The following is a 22,865-nucleotide window of genomic DNA, read 5'->3' on the forward strand; positions in this document are numbered from 1 at the left end:
TTAAAGTTCTTTCTCTGTTATTACAGTTTCCTTTTGGCTGAAATCCTCTTTGATTCCTCCCAAAGGATCCTTTTAAAGAAGGAAATGCAAAAGGAAAATTGCTTATTACAAATGTTCATAAAGACTCTAGTAATTCTTAAAAAAAATCCCAAACATTTTAACATTAGTTGAAATGCAGATTTTCATCTTTCCAACCAAGGAACTTGAGGTCTTGTTAATGAGGTCAGAAATAGTGCAGCTGTTGCTAAAATGCATTTTGTTTTCAAACCTTTTCACTGGTTTATGGCAAAGCTTAGATGAAGCTTTGTGTGAAGATTTAATATGAACTTAGAATACCACGTGTGCTGATGGGCACAAGACTGTCTTTCTCTGGCAATCTCAAAAGAAACTACCCTATTTATCTTGTTTGTGTGTTTGTGAATGCCCTGAGGTGAGGATGAAGGATTACTTCAAGAGGGAAGTTCATATCAAACACTGTGCTGCAATTCGTGTAATATTGCAATCTTCTGGGAAAATGTGGTGGGTGTCAGGTAAGGGTAGAAAAAGTGAACAGATGAGAAAATGACAATTACTTATCCCTTTTGCTACACAGTGCACGGTTTTGAGTGGTATTTTCTAAGCTGACTTTTTTACTTCTTCTCTTACATGGAATAAAGCATGAAGAAGAGACAGCAAAATATACAGAGCTCAAATATTGCATGTAAAAGACTGTGTAGAACTCAACAGATCTGCTTGAAGCACAGCACTAAGGAACATGTAAGAGGCAGACATCAGGTGTAGGCTTTGTGTGTGGGAAAGCAGAATTGTGATTGGGGAAAGGTGTGTCTGGTCCTGCTCTGCAGCCTTCTGTGTCCCAGTACTGGTTTAGTCACCTCTCTCCAGCAGTAACTACATATTGAACACTGAATACAGGAGAAAATCAGAGCCTCTGGTGGAAATAAGTCTGCAAACTCAAAACTGTATCTCCACCCACAGCCAGTTTTCCTACCAGCTGAAAAGGGTGTTAATAACAAATGCTACCCTGTAGTCCCACTTCATTCTGGGCAGAAAGGGCCCAGGACTCTTATACTGGGTGGAGAGTGTCCCCATGTACATGTCAGGCTTTTTTCTGTTCCTTGTAGTTCTCTGTGTGGAGCTCAGTCACATTGTCCACTTTCCATGTATCTTGTTGCAGTGAAGTGTCTGTGATTCAATACCAGGCAGGTGTGGGGCAGCAAACACTTCTCTGCTCTGATTTACAGTGCAGAGGAAAGGGTCAAGGAACTGGACAGCAATCACAACCAGATTGCTCAGAGAAGGGACATCATGTGCTCTCAGTTGTGTCCTTGTTTTATGAGGAAGAGAAGCTGCACTGAATGCAGCAGAATGAGGTGGGCAATGGAGATTTGAACAGCTCTAACTCTGACACTTAGCTGGGGCTTTGTTTTTTCCAGCTAAAATTGTGAGCAAGCGTTGCTGCACACCTGTCAGGGCGCAGGCTTCCTTTGTGCCACGCAGTGCTTACTGCCAGTGTTGATGTGTGACTCAGGGACAACACGAGCAGTGGGAGATGAGGGCTTTGTGTGACAAGAACAAGGATGTGAGTGGGTGTGTGCCTGCCAGGCTGTGGTACACGGTGCAGCTGCTGTGGGGATGGAACCAGCTCTGAGCTGTAAGAACCACCCCGGCAGTGGCACGGGCAGGGCCCGGGAGCGGCTGTGCTGCAGCCAGCTCAGGGATGTCTCCACAGGCTGGGGACCTGCCTGGGTTACACAGCAGCTCAGCTCTGGATCAAATGCCTACCTTCTCTCCTGCTTCTGCTTTCGTCTTTCTCTGTTCTTCTAAGAATTCAGAAAATGCCTCCAATGTATATTCCCCGGTATAGGCCACTTCCTGAAAAAGAATTAAAGTATGTAACTCTGTTACACAAAATTTTGGAAATAATGGTGAAATTGGGTGGAAGATTTTGGTTCTTTAGACTGACCAAACTCTAGACTTTTATGCTCAGTTTAGAAAACAAGGGGAGAGGCACAGCAGGTTCCAACTTTATATGAAAATTGAGTTTCAACAAGAAATAGATGTATATTCCTTAGAAGAAAAGGATTTGTACAAAAAACAACCATTATTTTATGGTACTAGTTTGGGATCCTGCCAGCTACTGACATCAGTGGGTTTTTTGTGCTTAACAATAAACTGCTTAACAATATTCTGAAGAGCACAGTCTTTTAAGTGTCCAGCCACGCTATTCAAAACTTTTCAAAGATTTTGATGGAAATTCAAACTCTGAAATAGTTTTGAAATTCACTGTTGCACAGCTTGAAAGAAGAGGATGAAGATGAGCAGTGACATTAATTTTCTTATACTTCACCTTAAATTGTGGATTTCCTGAGGATTTTCTTCTGAGGAAGTTTAATGAAAGAAGTAGTTTCAGTTTGGAGCTTTAAATTTTTCTGAGTGGGTCTAGGCACCATGCAATTCCCATTGTATTTTAAAGATTCCTCCCCAAAAAACCTTTGCTCTGTGGAAGTATAAAAAGGTTTTGCACAGATTTTTTAGAAAAAAATTGTAGAAGTTCATGTGTGTGACGTTGGGAATTGTCTGCTGTTATCTGAGTGTATTTAGAAATGGGTGGAGGCCTATTCTCAGCTGGATCAAGCTCACTCCCACTGAGACAAATAAGGTTGTGTTACTTTACACTGGCTACTCTTACATGTGATTTGAGTTTGAAGGACTGTAACCAAAACAGACTGGTGAGTTCACTAAAACTGTACACTTTTTGTATACTGAAAGTTTGCTACTTCCATTCCATTTTAATAAAAAAAAAAAGTGTGGCAGCTTTAAAACTACTTTTTAATGGTTTTTATGTTTGTAAGTTTAAGTTTCTCGAGAAAGATTATTTTATTTCTCCAGAGGCAATTAACATTCTCAGCTGAGTCTTGATTTTTATCAGCTCTGATGATGGCTGGAACACCAGTTTCTCAGAGCCTGAAGATCTGTAAAGCCAGAGAAGCAGCTGATTCCTGCAGTGGTTACTGGGGATATGTGTCAACACTTTTCATTACAGTAATCTGTGCATGTAAAAGTTATTTTTCTCACTTAACCCATAGAAACAGACATCTGCAGGAACCTGCACTGCTAGCCAAATACAAGATGAAATCTCTGCACTTGAGGGAAGTAGTGCAAAAAAGGTGCACAAGGAAGAACTGGAGATTTCAAATACCCTTTCATTCCAGAGTATTTTTAATTATGAAAAAATCCCTTAATGAAAGTTTTTACTTGTTTGGGGCTTTTTTTTGCGTGTGTATTTGGTTTTTTTTGCAAACTGACATTTATTTTGAGCATTTAAAGGGTTTTGCTTTTCTGCTGGAAGACCAAACATTGTGTGAGTGTGCAGCACTGCACTTCAATTCATCAAAAGTTTTGCATGCATATCTGAGAGGAACATCTTTCAAAGATTAAATGAGGACACGGGTAAATGTCTTAGAATTTAATTTAAGTTTACTACTAAGAAGAAAAATGAAAAGCTTAGTAATGCCTTAATTATAGTGGTATCTTATTTTATTTTTTTTTTTACTTCAGTGATATTTTCTTTTTAATTAGATAATCTACATAGATGGAGAATATAGCTATTTAATATTTTTTGCCTCCACTTTCAGCAGCATCTTCTAATTATTGTGTAACATAGCTGATTGATTAGGTAGCATACTGCAAAAATCATTGATCTTGACAACAAATATTTATTACAAGTGGAGGCTGGGATACCAGAATGAAGTAAAATTGCTGGCTTAAATGTATAGAGAGTAGAGAGATTTTTATTTGTGTTTTTTGAAAATGTAAAGGAAAATAACAAAAGCAGTACCAACATTTTAGAGACATTTATCATACATGCTCTGGAAAAAACTAGCACAAGTAGTTATTTGACAGAACATCTCTTCTCATGGTTTGAAGTAAAAAGGCACTGTAGTCATTGGTAGGTATCTGTAAATTCACTCCAAGTTCAGACTGTTGCTAGAACCCAACAGGCTGCTTGGAGATAGTTAAACAGCAGGATGTGGGGCACTGAGGACTTCTAGTCAAGTGAGTAAATGAAACCTGAGCTCTTGCCACAGCCTCATGTATAGGATGAGACAATGGAAGGGTTTCCCTCTTGTATAGGATGAGACAATGGAAGGGTTTCCCTCATGTATAGGATGAGACAATGGAAGGGTTTCCCTCTTGTATAGGATGAGACAATGGAAGGGTTTCTCTCATGTATAGGATCAGACAATGGAAGGGTTTCCCTCATGTATAGGGTGAGACAATGGAAGGGTTTCCCTCATGTATGGGATGAGACAATGGAGGGTTTTCCTCATGTATAGGGTGAGACAATGGAAGGGTTTCCCTCATGTATAGGATCAGACAATGGAAGGGTTTCCCTCATGTATAGGGTGAGACAATGGAAGGGTTTCCTTCATGTATGGGATGAGACAATGGAAGGGTTTCCCTCATGTATAGGATGAGACAATGGAAGGGTTTCCCTCTTGTATAGGATGAGACAATGGAAGGGTTTCTCTCATGTATAGGATCAGACAATGGAAGGGTTTCCCTCATGTATAGGGTGAGACAATGGAAGGGTTTCCCTCATGTATGGGATGAGACAATGGAGGGTTTCCCTCATGTATAGGGTGAGACAATGGAAGGGTTTCCCTCCTGTATAGGGTGAGACAATGGAAGGGTTTCCCTCATGTATGGGATGAGACAATGGAAGGGTTTCCCTCTTGTATAGGGTGAGACAATGGAAGGGTTTCCCTCTTGTATAGGGTGAGACAATGGAAGGGTTTCCCTCTTGTATAGGGTGAGACAATGGAAGGGTTTCCCTCTTGTATAGGGTGAGACAATGGAAGGGTTTCCCTCTTGTATAGGGTGAGACAATGGAAGGGTTTCCCTCTTGTATAGGGTGAGACAATGGAAGGGTTTCCCTCTTGTATAGGGTGAGACAATGGAAGGGTTTCCCTCTTGTATAGGGTGAGACAATGGAAGGGTTTCCCTCATGTATGGGACGAGACAATGGAAGGGTTTCCCCTCTAATTCAGATTCTTGGCAGCAATGTCTACTCAGAAGCCAGTGCTGAGCAGAAAAGGACCAAACTTTCCTAGTGAAAGGACTCCTTTCTCCCTGTGATGCCTGTGCAAGCACAGCCCCTGCCTTGCTGAGCAGCTGTGCCTCCACAATCTCCCCCGAGAGCTTCCTCCTCACCTGGTGATGTGAGCCGGCAGGAAAGAGCGTGAAGAATGGATAGCGGTCCAGCCCCACGGCCAGGATGTCGTTTGCTGTGACATCAATCTTTGCAATCATTACGTCTTTCTGACTTTCATACTGCTCTCCCAGCTTATCCCAGATTGGCAGGAGTTTTCTGCACTCATGGGACCAAGGGGCATCTGCAAATTTACGAATAAAATTATAAGGACACAGAAGTTGTGTGGTGGTGCAATCACCTGGACCTATCTAGCCCTTCAGGTTAACAGGGTTTGTGGTAAATATCTGCTTGAAACCATGTGCCCTTCATGAATTTCACATTTCCATGGAGTGATAACTAGTCATTCACTAACACATTTCTGATAGCAGTGCTGCTTTAGCTCTCTCTAGCCTCTTATGACTGTAACAAACACAGAACTTGGACTACTTTGCTGGAGGGCTGTGCCAGATAACCAGTGCAACCCATGTTAAGTCTTGCATCATTCCCGTATTGAAATACTTGTCAGAACTACAAAATACTTCCTGCACACTAAAATTAACTGTGTTCATAAACTATGCTGTGTTGACTCTAGAAAGAGGAGTTTGAGTCATGGTGCTGTTCTGACTCAGCACTGCACTGATGCAGGTCACCAGAAAGGCAAACTGCTGAGAGCCCAGTGTACCTTTAAGAAGCTCACAACACAGTTCCAGTCCCTCAGTCAGGAGAACAATGCTCACACTTGGTTCACACAGAATTAAAATTTCAGGAGCACTTGACTGAATACAGTACATTCCCTGCCTTTCATTTCCAGAGAACTTGGTTCAATTCTTGCTTAGCTCATTCAGTTTGTTCATGATACTGAAATGTACAAATTGTGTGAGTGACACAGCTGCAGCCAGCAAGAAGGGTGGCAGGAATGTACTACCTTTAGGAATTTCTGGAATTCAGGGCAGTACAGCTACTTGTTTATACTTCTGTTAATGCTGCATGTTTGCTTTACTGAAGTAACTGAGACACGAACTAATCCCTGCTGGCTGGTACAAGGATAGAGCAGAGGTTTCTTGCTGGAAAGTCATGTAAGGAAGCCACATCCCTTGCAGACAGAGAAGGAAAAAAAGAGTTACAATTTCCTAAACCACAATTCCTATCTGGGATTTAATCCTAGAGCATAATAACCAGACAATCTCACTTAACTCTCCCTCTGCCCTTGTCGTGCTGTGCAACACGCTTCCATCGTACACCACGTTCCAGTCCTGTTGTCTTTCAACACAGAGATTTCATATGGCCTTGACCAATATTTACTGAAAAGATCCAGTGCTACTCAGTGCAACACTAAGTCAGCAAAGGTATCACAGCATTTCCACAGATATGACACAAACTTTTCTTCAATTCATTCCAGAAACACTAAAAATTCATTGAGCTCAGATTCTGTAAAGTGTGAAGATTAATTTGGTATATAAGCATGAGCTTTCACGTTTTCCTTCCAATTGATCATGTTATAGGAGCTTAAAATCTGAATTCAATGACAACACTTACAAAACATAACAAATACAGTCATGGTCTTATTGAAGATGATACTGTTGAAATTCTTCCCAACAAGCACTTTGACAGGCATCTTGTCCCAGTCTTGTGGAATTTCTTCACTAGAGAGATGTTGCTGAGCAGAAAAAGAAACATTGCTGTGAAAGTGCAGGGAACATTGAGAAACTGTACTCTAGTTCAAGTTAATGTGAGTCTGATGGGACATTACCTAATGTGCTCTGTTACTGTCTGATAACTCTTTTATATCATTACTTCCTGGTCAGCCATGGTTCCACCTTCTCTCTCTTCAGCAGGAGCTGGGATCTCACACCCCAGGGTAGTTGGTACTCAGAACTACTTGTCCCTCTCTTGAATACAGACTCTGTAGCAGACTGTCTGAAAATGATCCTTTGGAACACAGGTGTATTCCTCATCCTGAATTCTTGTTGCCCAGTGTTCAGAAGCTGGACTACTGAACAGTTTATGTGTTGTGGGCTTTCAAAAGTGGTGTAAAACACATCAGAAAGTCTGCATTGCTGCTTAAATCTCTGACTGCACCACCAATCATGGTCCCCAAATTACTTCTACAATTTACAGAGCAGTAGCTGGTAATTTCTCTTCTTTAACACCACGTCACAGTAACAGAAAGGCACATGTGCCCCATGGAAGCAGATCTTGGTGAGAAAGAGGCCACATCCTCTCTGCTTCCATCCTTCAGCTCCCTTCCAAAACTAAATACAGGATTTACCTACTCACATTTCTTAAATTCTGCCTGCTCTCAGTCTGACTGCTTTATCTTTTCTGCCTGTAAATCACCCTGAGGAGCACTGAATAAGCACAACCTTATAATATATTTTTCACATGAGTGTGATGATGCCTCATTATGGCAACAAATGCTATATTTACCATTGGGAATGATCCCCTTGGGAAAATTCACTTTGCTAAACTTGCTTTAAACAAATACCAAATATTAATCCCCTCTGAAACTGTCACTTTTTGATTTACTGGATTTTCCTGTAACCTTAAAATCTCTTGCAATGATTGTTTGCATCTCTCCCCAGCAGAGGAAAGGAAATATCTCCATTATAGTATTGGAAAGATAGAGGCATAGGGAGTTTTTAAACCACTAAAATAAAACAGCTGGCATCAGTTAAAATATTGGGCATAAATGATCAATGCAGGATTTAAATTGGAGGACTTGTAGTCCACATCAGTTGTTAAATACCGAGGAATTCTCTGTCAACAGCTGTAGATGGTAGATGAATGCATTGGAGTGACAGTAGATTAATAAACCAGTGATCACAACAGGACACTGTTCTAATTTAAAAAGGGGGTGCTCTGCCAGGTTGCTATGTTTCAGCTGGTGTAGTAGAGAGCTGTCTTATTAGTAAAGGACATACCTTTGCTTTTCCATTTAGGTAGCTCTGGCAAAATTCTTTCAGGTTCTCCACGGTCACCTCATCTGCAGGCATCTTGTACCTGGCATCACTGCTCAGATTTAGGATTCTCACAGCAGGAACATCAATGTCCCTGATGCGAAAAAACTCAAAAATCCGTCCATTCCTTGCTTCATTAGTATCCACCAAAACAAACAGTATCTGATGACAAAGACAGAATCATGCATCCAGTTGAACCATCAAGCTTTGGTTTAGCCATTTTGGAGAAATGGACTGTGGAGTTGGGCACTGGGGTAGGATCTAACATTAAATTCAAGGAATTGTGCAGAATCATTTTTGGTCTCAGATCAAAACCCAGAAGCTCTGTGGACTTTATTACACCTTGATCCTAGTTAATAACAAATGCTAAAGCAGCCAAAAGTACTGAAGCTTTTCCCTCTGTCCCTTCACAGTGGTTTGCTATCACATCTTTCAGTAACACTTCTAAATTACCCCCCAAAGTGCTTATTACTCTTCTTCATAAATCTTAACAGGACAGAAGAGCTGAAACACCTGTAATCCATATGGATTTACCAATATGTGATATTTTACTACAAGATGACTTAAATATTCTTCAGTGTCTCATGTTCGTGGAGCAGGAGTAGCACCACAGAAAACCAAAATACTTGTGTGTATGACTGCCTATAACTGTCTCTATACATGCAGACATGTGGCTGCAGGCAAGGCTATGCACATACCATGCAATATTGCTCAGGTTTTGTAGCTGCCTCCAACCTTCTCTTCAGGCAATATTCTGAGATCCTTGTGATATTTCCTAGTAGAGCTGGAAATTGCCAGAATTTTGCTAAAACGACCTTTGGTTGGAAGTTGCTCCCAGAAAATTACATTTGTAAGATCTGAAACAGGTTAATTTGGAGTAGCTGGAATTAGTGCTTCTCTTTGTGGTCTTTGTGTTTTAAAGAATCACTTCCAAGTGAAGTTTATCTTTCAGCTTGTCCTTAAGAAATTCAAATAATAGTTACTGAAACTGTTTTTAAATGGTTTGGTAGAGTTAGAACATGGACTGACAGCAGTGTAATTTTACCAGTAGTATTGGTGAGTGGTTTTCCACTAACCTTTTGGCATTCCTATTTGCAAATCTGGATTCAGTGTTACAAACCTTTCCTCTGAATTCTGCAGCAGCAGACTGGTAGTTTTCGTAAATCTCACTGAATGTCTCCGAGTTCATTGGGGTGAACAGCAGGATGTGATTTTCAACAGGGACATCAAAAATCTTCACAGATGTCTGGGAAACAAAAGACTCAACATCTGCTCCACTCTTTGTAGGCAGAACAGTGAATCAGAGGCTCAGCATATCAGTATCCCTAGGCTCTGCTATTGCAAATTTTACTCTTTAAGACTCAGTTCCCAGTCATTTCCATAACCATTGATTTTGTTTCATTGTTTTAAAGCAGATAAAGTAAGAAGAATCAGCAGCTGCTGAGGTTTTGGGTTTGGTTTTAATTTTGGTTGGTTTTTTTTTTGTTGTTTTTTTTTGGGTTTTTTTTTTTTTTTTTTTTTTAATCCTATTTTCCAGGAAAAACCTCATAGTTATTAATAGATTTTTAGAGTCAGAAGGGACTGTGATCTTCTAGTCTGACCTCCTGTACAACACACAGAGAAGAATTAATGCTGAAAGTAAAAGGTGGTGTTACCCAGGGAGGCCCAGCTGCAGCAGCTGTGGGCTGGGCACTTCCTTCCCTTCTAGGTGGCATCAGCAGCTTGTATCTCCTTCCCTGCACAGGACTACCTTTTTTCTCATGCCACCCTATAATCAGAGGCAATGGGGTGTCCCCAGGCAAGCAGGTATTTCCATGTCTTTCCTTTCCTACCTGCACTAGCAACAATTTCTGCTGGTTTCTTTCCTGCTTGCCTTGGCCCAGAGCTCCCTGTGGCTGTGCTGGGGTGGAATGTTTGGAGCCAGGATTAGGGACTGACTTTCCAACCTCCCGCCCCAACGAGCTGCTGCAGAAGCAGCCTAGACTTTGTTGTTGGCTCCACAGGAGAGAGGTGTTTGCATGCTCAGATCTCACTGTTCCACCAGCCACTCCTCATCGTGACCTTCCAACACATCTGGGAAACAACATCTTGCCAGAGGGAAGCATCATTAGGCCTGGGTTAGACCAAGAGCTGCATGCTGGCTTCTGCTGGCATTTCTAGACGTGTTTAAGAGTGGCCTTGTCAAACAAGCAAAGAAAATTCTCACTCCCTAAGGTGCAGAGTAGCTCCCTGTGTCTCTTTCTGTATGGATTTCTGTCTTTCTCCCGTAGTTTTTGCTAATACAGTGAAATGCACATACCTCAATATTGTATTCAGTGACCATATCCAAGGTAAAGGCTTTGATTAGCCTCGTCAAGCCCAGTTTGCTCTGTCTGCCATCTTCAAGCACTTCATTATGCACAGGTTTTCCCTGGACAAATAGTGAACTTGTGAGGTTGGTGGCCTTATCAACTATAGGAACAAAATGACAGGCTTTAAAAGCAAGAGTTTTATGATCCTCAGGAACTGAAATTCCATAGCTTGTAAAATGAATGTCACAGCTAGATTGCAGAACAAGATTACAGCTAAAATTCAAGGTACAGCTGACAGTTCTAATTTGTTCAGTAATGTTGACATACTGAAAGATCTTTCCTACATCTATACACACTATCTGTGAGATATGCTCACTCAGGAAATCATTGGTCTGAATACTTCCTAGTCTAAACTGCTACTCTCTGCAGTTTTGGTTTTGTTGTTGGCCACTTGTTCTGTTGTGGACTGGAAGAAATTTCCTGGTCAAAAGCAACACACAGGAAAAGAGGTGAATGTCTGCAAACCTCACTGAATTTTGGCAGCAAATGTTGATTAGAATGCAGATTGGAAAGTAAAGCTATTATATCCAGATCCTTCAGCATACAATTTATATATAACCTGAAAAATTCTGCCTTTCCAGAGCCCACAGCTGTCACAACACCTTACCTGCTAGACTATTGTACTCCTACCTTCTTAAACACAACGAGAGAGTTCCTTTGGGCACCGTAGTTAGCGCAGACATCCTCACTGGCTGTCATCCCAAAAGGCATCTCTGGCACATCTCTGGCTGTCTCACAGAAAACTTCCACACTGCCACTGCGAAGTTCCTAGTCCCAGAAAGAGTATTTATTAAGAATTTGCCCTACATCCTGCTAAGATGTGTAGGAGTTAGAGCTCCAGGTGAAGCAGGCCCCTAAATGCTTGTGAAGTAAAGAGCTGAGCATAATTGTAAAGTGGATAATGCTTTCCAGGATTACCTCTAAGGGGGGATCCTAGGAGTGCTGTGACACAGCTTGTGTTGGCTGGCCTGGGTCAGCAGGGATGGTGGGGGGTTCCCTCTGTCCACCCTGCACGGATCTCATCCCCCCTGCTCCCGCCTGGCACTGCCACCCTCTGCAAAGCCTTCTGCAGGCTGGGAGGGATGGAGCAGCAGCTGCTCCCCCTGCACAGCCCGCAGGAGGTGAGGGATGGCAGGAGGGCTCTCTGCTCACAAGAGGAGCTCACTGGCACATCTGGGGCTTTTGACTGAGTGCTCTTCAAGGCAGGGACCTTGACTCCTGCATCATCAAATAGTCACTGTGCTGTCCACCCTCAAACTAATAGTAAATAAGCAGGATGAAAGGCAACAGCACTTCCAGATTTGATTTAATCAGACAATTATTTCTTGCTAGATGAATAGTAATTTATATGCTGAGACCTTCCAACACATCCTGGCACTCATATTTGTGAGCAATCTGTGAGTAATTGAAGCCCAAATACAGCTCTTTATTTGCTTGGACACTGTTTTGTTGGCTTCCACCCACTGAATTTCTGACATGCCCTAGCTCATGCTCATCTATTGTCATTTCAGCCCTGAGCGAAACCAGTGTCCAGTCAAACACATCTGCAGGCAATATCTGCTATCAGTGTGGTTCAGGGAACTCTCTGGCATCACTGTGATAGAAAGAGCTTCTCAATTTCCCCCAGCACTGGAAAACTGCCTTCTTTCCTAAATGGCTGCAAGCAGATTGCTGCAAAGCAAAATTCTGGGCACTGAGCATTTTCACAGTTTGTCCTGTTATGTTCTGTGTGCTCACCAGCTTCGTTACTATGGGGCATTTTGGTAATGAGTCCTGTTTTCCATATCCACAGAATTTGAACTATCTGCTGTAGCCAGCACATTTGGGATATTATCAGTTCAGGTATGAGTCCAGACATTGTGCTTTTAACTGGGCTGAGAGATATCAGAATAAAAGTCTCTTTAGTTAGAGAAAATCCTTGATTGAATTTCCAGATATTAAAGATTTCAAGGACACATTGAAAAAGCAGGAAAAAGCTGTTCCTATTTCACTCACTCTGACAGCATTCCTATTGACTGTTGATCACTAGCATTCAGCCCAAATCCTAAGAATCTTATTCTGCTCTGGAAACTGGTAGAATTTGCTTGAGAAAGGACTACATGTGTTCGGTCATATCGAGTGGTAATATTTTATTACTTCCTATCCAGGCAGATTTGGCCTTCTTCACATCAGGAAAATTTGGGGGTTTGGCAGAGGCCTTTCTCTGAGGATGGAGGAAACACTGCTGGAGCACCCTGCTCTCAGAAGCAGATCTCAGGGTCTCTGTGCCCAGGTACTGGTTAAGGAATTGTGCTGTGGTGTAAGATTTCCTTATTTCTGCCTCGGCTGCTTGTCTAAAAGTGTGAACAAATAGATAGAGACTGTTATTTTTTTTTTTCTCTCTCAAATGTAGAGAAAACTGAGGGCCTGCTTTTTTCTCGTGAGTTCTTGGTCTTTTGGATGGGTGGGCTCTGGTGGTGATAGCAAGAAGTATATCCCAAAGCTGGAACAGAACCAGCCTGTTGAGTTTTCCAGATAATTACCCTAAAGAAGCCAATCACTGCTAAATCATCAGCTTTTATGATGGCTTCAGCCTGATCAGTAGAGTTGATTAAAACAGTGCTAGGTCCAGTTCTTCTTTTTATCCATGTAATAAAGGCTGAGGCTTTTCTGACTCCTGTGGAAGGAAAAGAGAGTTAAGATGAAAATCAAAATGAATGACAGAAATTTCTGTGCAATCAGGACAGAGGCAGTGGAGGTGCAGAGGGATGCTGAATACAAATGGACTTGGGCTCCTTAGGACTGAGGTCAAAGCTGATTGAGAGGGGGCCTGAGGTATCCAAGTTCAACCTCAGGTTCTAGTCACCATTTAAACCATTTAAACTATTGTGACTCTAGAAGACCAACAGTGGATTAGTACAGCTTTTTCTGAGACCTCTGCAAATGGTTTTATGTCCAGTTAAATGATTAATCACACATGGAGAATAGAGATGAGGAAATTCAGACAGATAGGAAACCTGTCCTGCAAGATTTCATGTGTCCCAAAACCACAGTAAGCTATAAAGTGCTATCGACCTAAGGTTTAATCCAGAATGACTTCAAACCAATTGCAGATTTTATTGAACTGTTTGTTCAATTACATTAGGTGCCAAAATTGTTCCTTTGATGCTGCAGGAGGGATCTGATAGGCACAGAGACGTGTTAAAATTCCTCTGTGGGGCCATAGCATCACTTCAGTTTAGACATAAGAAACAAAGCTGAAGTGTCAAAGTTGTCATTTAGTTCTGGATTGTTCCATCTTTTGGCTTCCAAATTACTACTACTACTTTTACTGAGATTATAGTTAGTCTGTTTATTTGGTAAATTGTCCTAAGCTTTCAGAAGTTTTAGAGTATTGAGTCTCTTTAAAAATTACAATTTTACATGATCATGTTTTCAGAGGAATTTGAGGCAACAAACTGAGACTCAGTCCATAAAAATCTTAGCCCCTTCATCTCTGTATGACAGACAGGCTTGTTGGATCAGAGTAAGGGTTAATTAAAATCATATATGAAAAATAAAAAGTTAAGTGTTAGAGTCAAGATGTATGGTACAAGTGGATTATCAGAGCTGCAAGTCCTGGTACTGAGCATTTTAGCAGTCTGACAAGATCAAAATTGAGTCAGACTGTTTTACTGCCACAATTTTGCAGCAGACAGCACTGCAACTAGTTTAAAATACTTTCTTTTATTTTAAGTGAAGCAGGCAGTCATCTGCTCTGGAGTGTATAGGCTGCAGAACAAAGTGCAGAGCAGTATCTAGTGGCCATATAGTGCTTGACTTCTGCTGTCTAAAGGCAGAATTGAGGTCTTGTCACTTTTGTCAGTGCTATAGCCCCTAAGCATATTTTCTGTGTGGTTAATCTTTCTATTAAGTTCCTTTGATCAGCCTCTGTACTGGCCAATTTCTGATCTTGCAGTTGTAACTGATGATTTCACGAAACTTAGAATTTGGCTTTCATGTTATGTCCATTGCCAGGGACCCCATTCAAAAACTCCATCTTCCATAAAGAGTTAAATTAATTTATTGATTTAAGCAAGGTCTGCAGGGTTTTTTGTGCTATGAAGTATGCACCAAGTCCTGTATGAGAAGTCACTGGGTGGCCATTGCACATTTCCAATTGCCAATGCTCAGTGGCTGAAAAGCCAAACTTGGTACGTGAGGTTTTACTCAGTGTTGCACATAAGCATTTACCAGTGAACAAAATGTAATTTAAGCCATTGGTGGTGGTACATATCCTCCAAACAATTGGTGCTGTCTGCCTTGTAAAAAGCACAGAGCAGCAGCCAGTTTCCTAATTCTTGCATCTTGCTAGAAAGTGTGCCTGAAATAGCAGCTCTCTGCTGCAGGGCAACTATGTGTGTGTTACAATTCTCTGTACTCCCTGTTTCACACCAGAAAATCTGTCAGGTTTACCAGTTTCAGAGAGGTTTTCTTGTCAATGCTGTAGATTTAATCAGAGACTGAAGGTGGGGGCTTTTGCTTTCAGGCATCAGCAGCTCTAATAGGAGTTCAGTATGGCACATCACGCTTTCGGTGGCATTTGTGCAGAGGCTGCTGTTTGCACAAGTCTAGGTGGTGGGAACTTGGTAAGAAATTCAATAGCAAGGAGGAGCAAGTTGCTAAAAATACTGAAGATCAGGTTTCAGCAGGAGCCACTGGGGGCTCAGCAGTTAAAGATATCTTAGCACTAGGTTGTGTACAAGCTCAGGAGGCAAACTTTGGGTTCCTTTTTTTGTTCGTTGTATTAAACTTGTGACTCACCTGTATGTGCTCAGAGTACACCAAGAGATGCTTGGCTAAGTCAAGCAATTTTTATCACCTCTGTAAAAGTTCATCATTTTATGAAAAACATAACCTTTCTTGTATGTATTGTAAGTGAACAAAAATGTTTAATAAGACCTGGATTTCTGGGATTGCTCAAGTCTGTGGTTGCCTTTGCTTAATAACTTTCTGTAAAATAGTTCAAATTATTCCATGTTTTATTCTAAGCCACATATGAGCTCCCTCTGATGGCTAAATGGCAAAATTATTTTCTTTAGCTTAGGAAGTGGAGCTGTATGTTAAGGACCCTGTGAATTCCCAATTCTTTGTTAGATGTGGTGTTGCTCCAGCCTGTTTCTGTAGGCACACTGCCCATGGGAATTGCAGTGGACCAGAAGAGTAAGGAAGCAGTTTGGGGACCCAGTTCTTGTTTGGCATAACTCATTAATGTTTATTGTAATAATTGGGAGTAAGTTGTCTTGTTTGGGCAATTCTGTACTCAGTGGAATAACACCAGTAATTAATTTGACTGTGTGAACTTAATAGAGAGAAGATGCTCAGTTATGCCCTTGGAATTCAGATTCAGGTTCCTGTACTGGTACAGAGGCAATTGCATATTTAATACAATGGGCAAAACCAGCTTCCCACCTCGTGTATTTTTTATCTGAACATCTGTATTTTTCTTCTCAGCAGGGTAATGGATGGGTACATCCTGTCATTACAGATCATTATCTTATCAGTGCATGAGAGAGTTTACCTTTGCAGTCTATGGGAGCTTCCCTGCTGCCATTCACAAAAAATTTCACAGTGGGAAAGGCTTGAATATTAAATTCTTTTCTCAAGTCATGTTGGTGTGTCACATCAATTTTACCAAACTGAATTCTTGGAGCTTCTTTTTTAAGCTGTCGTGCAGCCTCAGCAAATTCTTCAGATAAATTCTGAGAAGACTGAGATAAAGTAACATCTGGAAAAGGCCAATCAAAAGCAAATGGGTTACATAAGCCACAGTGTGAAGCTTTCTATGGAGGTTGTTATGTCAAGTGGTAGCTGGAGGGTTTGAATGAGGTCTTCTATGACTCAGAAGTAAATGAGGGATTATATTTACTTCTTTATTTTGGTGCTGATTTTTCACCACTCCACATGTCTTTGAACCAGTCACGATGAAGAACCAGCACCATTTCAATATTCTTTGGTTGGGAAAATATGTGGAGCAATTAAAAAGTAATTTGACTGACTATGCTGAATATGAGTTTAAGAGAGGTGAAGGGTGGAGTTAAATATGGCTCACATTAGGACTCTATGATCCCATTTTTGTAAGCACTTCACTGAGGCAAACTTTTGTAATGCAGAAAGTACTTTACCAGATAAGATATGGACGAGAGAAAGAGAGGAGCAGAGTGTGGTGTTTGAAAAGTGTTTGAAATATTTTTCAAAAATACATGTTTGAAAGGGCATGTATTCCTCGTGCTGTCCTGTGTGCCAGCCCTCCTCCAGCTCAAATGGCAGCTGTGTGTTTGCTGGAAGGAGAGGGGCCATCCTAGGCTGGACCCTGGAGCTGTGAAGTTATATTAACATGAAAAAAAGACAAGAGAAGGAAACCAGGCACACAGATGTTCTGCATTCAAAGACAAGTAAGAGATAACGGTCTGCAGCTTTATATTTTTGCAACTTGGGTTGAAAAAAACCCAAGTTTTGATTGAAATTGAGATACTCTGTCTTGTTAAATTTCTTTCATTATAAAGAACAAAACTTTTTTCTTTAGATTATGCACATAAAAGTTTTTCTTTCTTCAATATACTTTACAAATAGGAACAGATGAAAAACATGCAGTTAAATTTGGTTTCATAAAATTGTGTTTGTTCTTTTGTGTATATATGGGTGTTTTTGTCTATACACACCTTCAGATATATAACTGCACAAACACCAAAGCATAAATGTAACAAAACAACTGTCTTTTGTTCTTTTACAAAATTGCAGATGCACTTCTCAAGAGCATACCTGGTGAAGACATTGCCCAATGTGTTTATAACCAAAAAGTAAACGGACATTTCTGTAAGAGTTCTAATACATTAAAGATACATCCATATCTAACTCAGTGCTGAGTTACATTCCTTGCATTATTCATCATTATCCTTGCTCTGAATCCCAGCCATCAATCATTTTCTTCCACCTTACTGTTGCAAAGATTAGCATCAAATAATGCTGTTTTCTCAAAATATTGAAGTGATAGTGCCAGGCCCTTCCACATCCAGTCACATACAGACCCATCTTGGCAGAGGCTCACAGAACCCCTGCACTGAAGAGCTGCTTCAGCTGCTAATAAACCAAAGGGTTCTGTTAGCAGAACAAAACTTAGAGTCTGCTCAGGGGATACTCAGATACCATGTGATGAAGATAAGGTGCTTCTCTAAATAAAGTAAATGAGCCTGAAGACAACAGTCCAAACCAAGTTGTGTTCTAATTGCCTGTAAAATTAGTGTTTCATCAAATAAGCTTATTATGATTTTTCCAATAAATTTCACCCAAACTTTAATTTTCTATTTCCAATTGATAAAAATGGTCTTATGAACCTTTCCCTCAGCAGGGTTGTAATTTGTTATGTCCTAACACCAAAAAAAGGGGGCAAAAGTATCTCCAGTTGTACCTGCACATGCTCTAGAGACAGCAGCAGAAAACCTGCAACTCTGACCTGTCAATGTAAGAAATTGCATGTCCACCCTATAAAAATACTGCTGCTTCTAGGGACACTGAGTGTTGAGCCTTTATGAATTTTTTTTGCTGAAAATTATTGCAAAGGTGGACTATTCAATAAGCCATGGAGTACTTGCAATGCAATTTGAGAGTGCTGATACACAGAGATTGCAGGTTGCAGGGCTAGCCCAGAACACTTACTGGGCTTTCCAAGAGGAAGGGTGTGTGGCTCTGGACAGAGTGTAGCTGGAGCAGGAAACCCCATAGCAAACCAGGATCCAGCATCTTGCAGCTAATTCCCAGTCAGTGTTTTACGCCAGAGGCAATTTCAATATAATTTTTTTTTCCTATTAACCTAAGGTTGCACAGCTGTTTTACCACAACTTGGAAAGTGGAAGCTGAAATGTTTTTTGCACAGTGAAATAAGAAGGGGCAGAACAAGCTGTTGGTGAATTCCAGACATAGAAGCTGAAGTTTCACAAACATAAAATAAATATTAAGCTTAGACATTAGACGTTTAGGTAGATTGTCTGGGGGGAAGAGGGTGGAGGATACATTTTTCTCTGAAATATTTCATTTCCAAACAGATATTTTAGGAATGGTCTCTTATCACTGAATGACCTGAGTATTCAGAGTTGCAGCTAACTGGGAATGCAAGCAGCATGCTTAGATAATGAGAGCTGGTAGAGTTAGTAACTCCGTGCTGCAGCTGGGAGAAGTGCATGACTCCATCAGTCTGAGACAGGAGAACTTTAAGTACCATTAACCTGCTAACTGTGAGCACAAGTTCAGTGAGTGAACAGACAGATAAAAACTGTTTCCTTGACTACCCAGAAATCATGTGGAAACATCCATCATGCACCTTTCCCCTGCTTTCCTGAGTGATTAGACTCCTCTTCAGCTCTCCATCAATTCCTTTTCATTCCACTCATTCTCTGTTCGCCTCCCAGGTGCTTTATCTTTCAAGTCATTTGAGTGTTGCAGGAAATCATCACTCCTTTTATTTGGAGCCTTTTCTTGAGTTTTGTTTCGCTTCCTCTGGTTTAGATTTTTATTGACACCGATCACTTCAGGCCGTGGGATGAGGAAGCAGCTGCTGGGGCTAATGTGGCATCGCAGGCTCCAAACTCGAGGAGCATCAGGAGGGAACAAGAGCAGACACAGATAAGAGGCAGCAGAGCTGGTGGCAAGGTCACCAGGGAAGGCAGTGTGGGTGGCAGGACACCTGTGTAAACCAGTGTGCTGTGCCACAGCTGCCAGAAGCAAGAGGCCCTTCAAAGGCTGTCAGCTCATCGTATTAACATGGGAGAATGTTTCCATATCAGTAGTTTTAGCTGGGTTGTACATAAAAACAAGAATAAAGTAAGGGTTTGAAAATTAAAAGTGGGAAGAGAACCAGAAATCCTGTATTTTGAGTCTTATCTCTTCAGTACATCAACAACCTGAGTAAGCTGTTACTCCTTTTTCATGGTGCAGTTTACTGAGCTACAATATATTGAAATGTGGACAGATAAATCTTTTGCTGACACATGAATGTGTTTAATGACCCTAAAGAATTCTTGAAGTGAGTGTACTTAGAAGCACAATGAGTTAATTTTCCTTTAGCTAATTGCTGGTGTCCTCCAATCTCATTATTCTGTCTGAATTGATGCTTTAGGGATTGCAGCAGTCATTGTGAATGTGCCTGTTGTCCTGCCAGATACTGATTTCCTGGCTGTTCGTTTCTGACATGGTCACAAAACCATTTCAGCAGTACCATTTCTCATCTGTGCAGACTGCTTTTACAGTTGCACTACAGATAAATAAATTTCCCTGTAGAAGAGTCTTGAGACGAAGGATAGATTAATGTTTAACATATCAGAGCAGAAGGATGTTGATCTTGCTGCAGTTGCAAGCTTTCTTGTGTGACCTTGAATTCTCCCCTTCTCTTCTAGAGTGAGACACAGCCATAACCTCCTGTGCTGACCTCTCTACTTCTTAACTGACGTTTGCAGTTCATTTGAGATTTCCTTCTCTGTAAACATCAGGGTTTATTCTAAGTTTGGATTATTGCAAGCATGCACTAAGATAAGTGTGTGAGAGACACCTACATGAGGGACCCATGCTAGTAAGTAATTCTGCTGCAGGTAACTGCAATTTCTTCTTAATAACATCACCTTCAGCTTTTGTGCCTTAAAAAGGAGATGTTTGTCTTCAAGAGTAACCCTCATCTTGCCTATTAAATGTCATTATCTCAGTCACAGGTTGCAGGAATAGTGTGGCTGACCCAATGCCTCACTAGATGTACAAATGTTCTGCTAGAAAAGGTAAACATCACCTTCTCATAAATGAGAGCGTGCTTAGCACACAAAGCAGCAGCACAATGTCTGCACCACTTGTGTGCTTGTCTTTACATTATCCCCATGTTTATCTAGGATCTGAAAACTTTTCACTGGAAAGAACAGCAGCAGGCATTCTCAGAAGCCTGTGGAATCAAGCATTCTCTGGGGTCTGTGTCTTTCCATGAATTCTTCTGATAAGTTGGAGGAAATGGTGTTAGCATGTGCCCTGAAGGCTGTGCTTTTAGTAAGTGTACAAACTTTATTCTCTCTGTGGTAGGCATATTTGTTAGAGTGATTGAGACTTTTTATGGTGCTTATTTGCTTTTCTCTGCAATGAAAGTCAACAGAGGGATTATATTCAGGCAGTGTGTAGTGTAAACACTGAAACTCTCCCATGCAGGCAGCACTGATCTAAGGTCTGCCTTCTGCTGGTGACAAGTGCTCTGAATTCCCTGTGCTCATAAGCATTTGTGTGGAATTTAGATCAGTTTAACGTGGATTGGGAGATGCCACAGCCTGCAGCAGAAGAGCACTTCCAATTGAGTGCTGAGATGAGGTGCAGGACACACATTGCTGGTGGTGCTTTCATCGTTTTCAGACATGTCTTGTGGCACAGAACAGCTGGGATGAGAGAGGAGGAGCGCTGGGTTCCTGGGTCAATGCTTTGCTCTCACACTGAGTATTTGCCCTGTGAACTTTGCCCAGCTCCAGAGGGATCTGTACATTGCCTGGCTGAAAGTCAGCATGTATTTATAGCAACCCTTCCTGAAGGAAGGCAGACCTGGGACACTGTCAGGATGGAACTGACAGGTATTACAAAGGCTTGAAAGTCACTGGGTAGAAAACATCAAAGCTGACCTCACCTGACAAATACTGTGGGACTGGTAAGTAAATAATATTATACAACAGGGAAAGCATTGGGGTTTTCTTATAACTGAGAGGTCTAAGGCACAGTCTTGAATGAAAGTTTGTAGCTCAAACTTTTCTGGAATTGGTGCACCACCAGAAAAAATCCCATCTTCTGGGAAGGATGGGATTCCTTCCCACTCTCTGTGATCTCTAATGAGTCAGGAAGACAAAGATCTCAGGTCTCACATTCATTCTGGATTTTTGAAGCTAATTCCTGGCAGCCTCACAGATTTCCTGGGTGATCTGGGCAATACTGTTTTCTTTCACATTACCCAAGTTTCTTTAATAGCTCCTTGTTAACACAGGTTGTTTATTTAGATAGACTTTTTAGAAGTAGGATATAACAGATATGAGCTTTATGGCTTTTCTGTGCAGGTCCCATCTTTAGTCTCCTTGTGCTGTGGCAATGAAATTATTACAGCAAATGAGTCAGCTCATTCAGCATTGTGGAGTCAGGTTTCCTACGGCCCAGGGCAGTGCCTCACTGGAGGATAGTTTGTCACTGCCCCAGAGGCTCTTCAGTGGCATGTCTCCAAAGGGAGCTATAGGGATTGTGGCCAGTGATTTCCAGATAATGGATCAGTGCTGTGGAGCTCATCCCTCCTGGGAGTGATTCCATAATTCTTTCCAGGGACTGTGGATGCCTTTATGGCTGTGGGGGAAAGGCAACCCATGGGTTTTCAGTAAGGCCTTAGTCTGACATGTTGGCCAGAGAGTGATGAGGATCACTGGAGCAAGGTGTGTTTGGGGAGCAGAGCTTCACCTCTGTGTTTTGGAAGATGTGGTGGGGAAGGGAAGAGTCTGTTTGTCCTTCCCTTCTGAAGAAGCCAGGTGTGAGGGTGTGGGAGATCAGAGAGCTCCAAGACTCTGCTCTGAAGAAGGGCCAAGGAAGCCTGGCTTACACCCCACACGCTTGCAGTGCCCAAGGCCCTGGGCTACTCTATTCTGAACAATTCTTTCTCCATCTCCTGTCTCTTTCTGAATTTTTTCATGTCTGTTTTCCACTCATACTTGGTTTCAATCCTGTAGTGTGTTGCAATGTCTCCCTGTTGATAATCTCTGCCAGTACTAAGAAAGTTTGTTTACAAACTCTCCTCTGACCTGGTCACTTAGATCCTGTGCTTTGAAACAGCTCTTACAAAGGTGACAATACACAATGACTAAGGTTTTTTCTGAGAAGTTATTTTTTCACCAAAATGATGCATCTTCAGAGAAATAAAACAGTACACAACTGCAGACTGAATTTGGCAAATAGCTTTAAATCCTTCACAATTAGTAAACAAAATCTTCCTAAATTTCAACACTTTCAGAAGTATCTAAAAACTTTAAACACTCTGTTTTAAATAATTATCTAAATTATTCTGAAAGATTAAAAACACTTGAAGTTTTATAACCTTGTTTCAGGATTAATGAAATGTTTGGTATGATCCAAACATATTTTTAGTTTCCTGAGTCTGTTAGTGTATTTGAGATTTTGTTGTTGAAAATACAAGTATTTTCATTTCAGGTTGACCTACACTACATTATTATTATCATTATCATTATTATCATCATTATTATTATTATTATTATACATTTTATTATTTTTAATACTTATTACTATTATAATCTACTTATTATCTTTTATTGTCTTCAATATATTCTTTATGTTATGATCCGT

At 41.1% G+C, this 22,865-nt stretch overlaps 2 protein-coding genes across 5 annotated transcripts in view; one reads left to right on the forward strand and one right to left on the reverse strand.

Moving 5' to 3' along the window:
• PDILT (protein disulfide isomerase like, testis expressed) overlaps positions 1–22,865 on the reverse strand; it is a 25,868-nt gene continuing 3,003 nt past the window's right edge. The window contains 10 exon segments of the mRNA XM_041401586.1: positions 1–69; positions 1,783–1,872; positions 5,215–5,396; positions 6,731–6,851; positions 8,116–8,313; positions 9,272–9,397; positions 10,451–10,561; positions 11,133–11,270; positions 13,025–13,158; positions 16,042–16,248. Of these exon segments, the coding sequence (XP_041257520.1) occupies positions 1–69; positions 1,783–1,872; positions 5,215–5,396; positions 6,731–6,851; positions 8,116–8,313; positions 9,272–9,397; positions 10,451–10,561; positions 11,133–11,270; positions 13,025–13,158; positions 16,042–16,248 (1,376 nt within the window).
• LOC121334388 (acyl-coenzyme A synthetase ACSM4, mitochondrial-like) overlaps positions 21,009–22,865 on the forward strand; it is a 26,669-nt gene continuing 24,812 nt past the window's right edge. For 2 of the 4 annotated variants that reach the window (XM_041401485.1, XM_041401484.1), the window contains exon 1: positions 21,014–21,180. The gene's annotated coding sequence lies outside the window, so the exon portion shown is untranslated. Of the gene's footprint in view, positions 21,181–22,865 lie in introns of all 4 variants that reach the window. The other 2 variants (XM_041401488.1, XM_041401487.1) reach the window with 2 other exon arrangements.

Source organism: Onychostruthus taczanowskii, unplaced genomic scaffold (assembly GCF_017590055.1).
Source record: "Onychostruthus taczanowskii isolate IOZ18803 unplaced genomic scaffold, ASM1759005v1 scaffold19, whole genome shotgun sequence".
Taxonomy (NCBI): Eukaryota; Metazoa; Chordata; class Aves; order Passeriformes; family Passeridae; genus Onychostruthus; species Onychostruthus taczanowskii.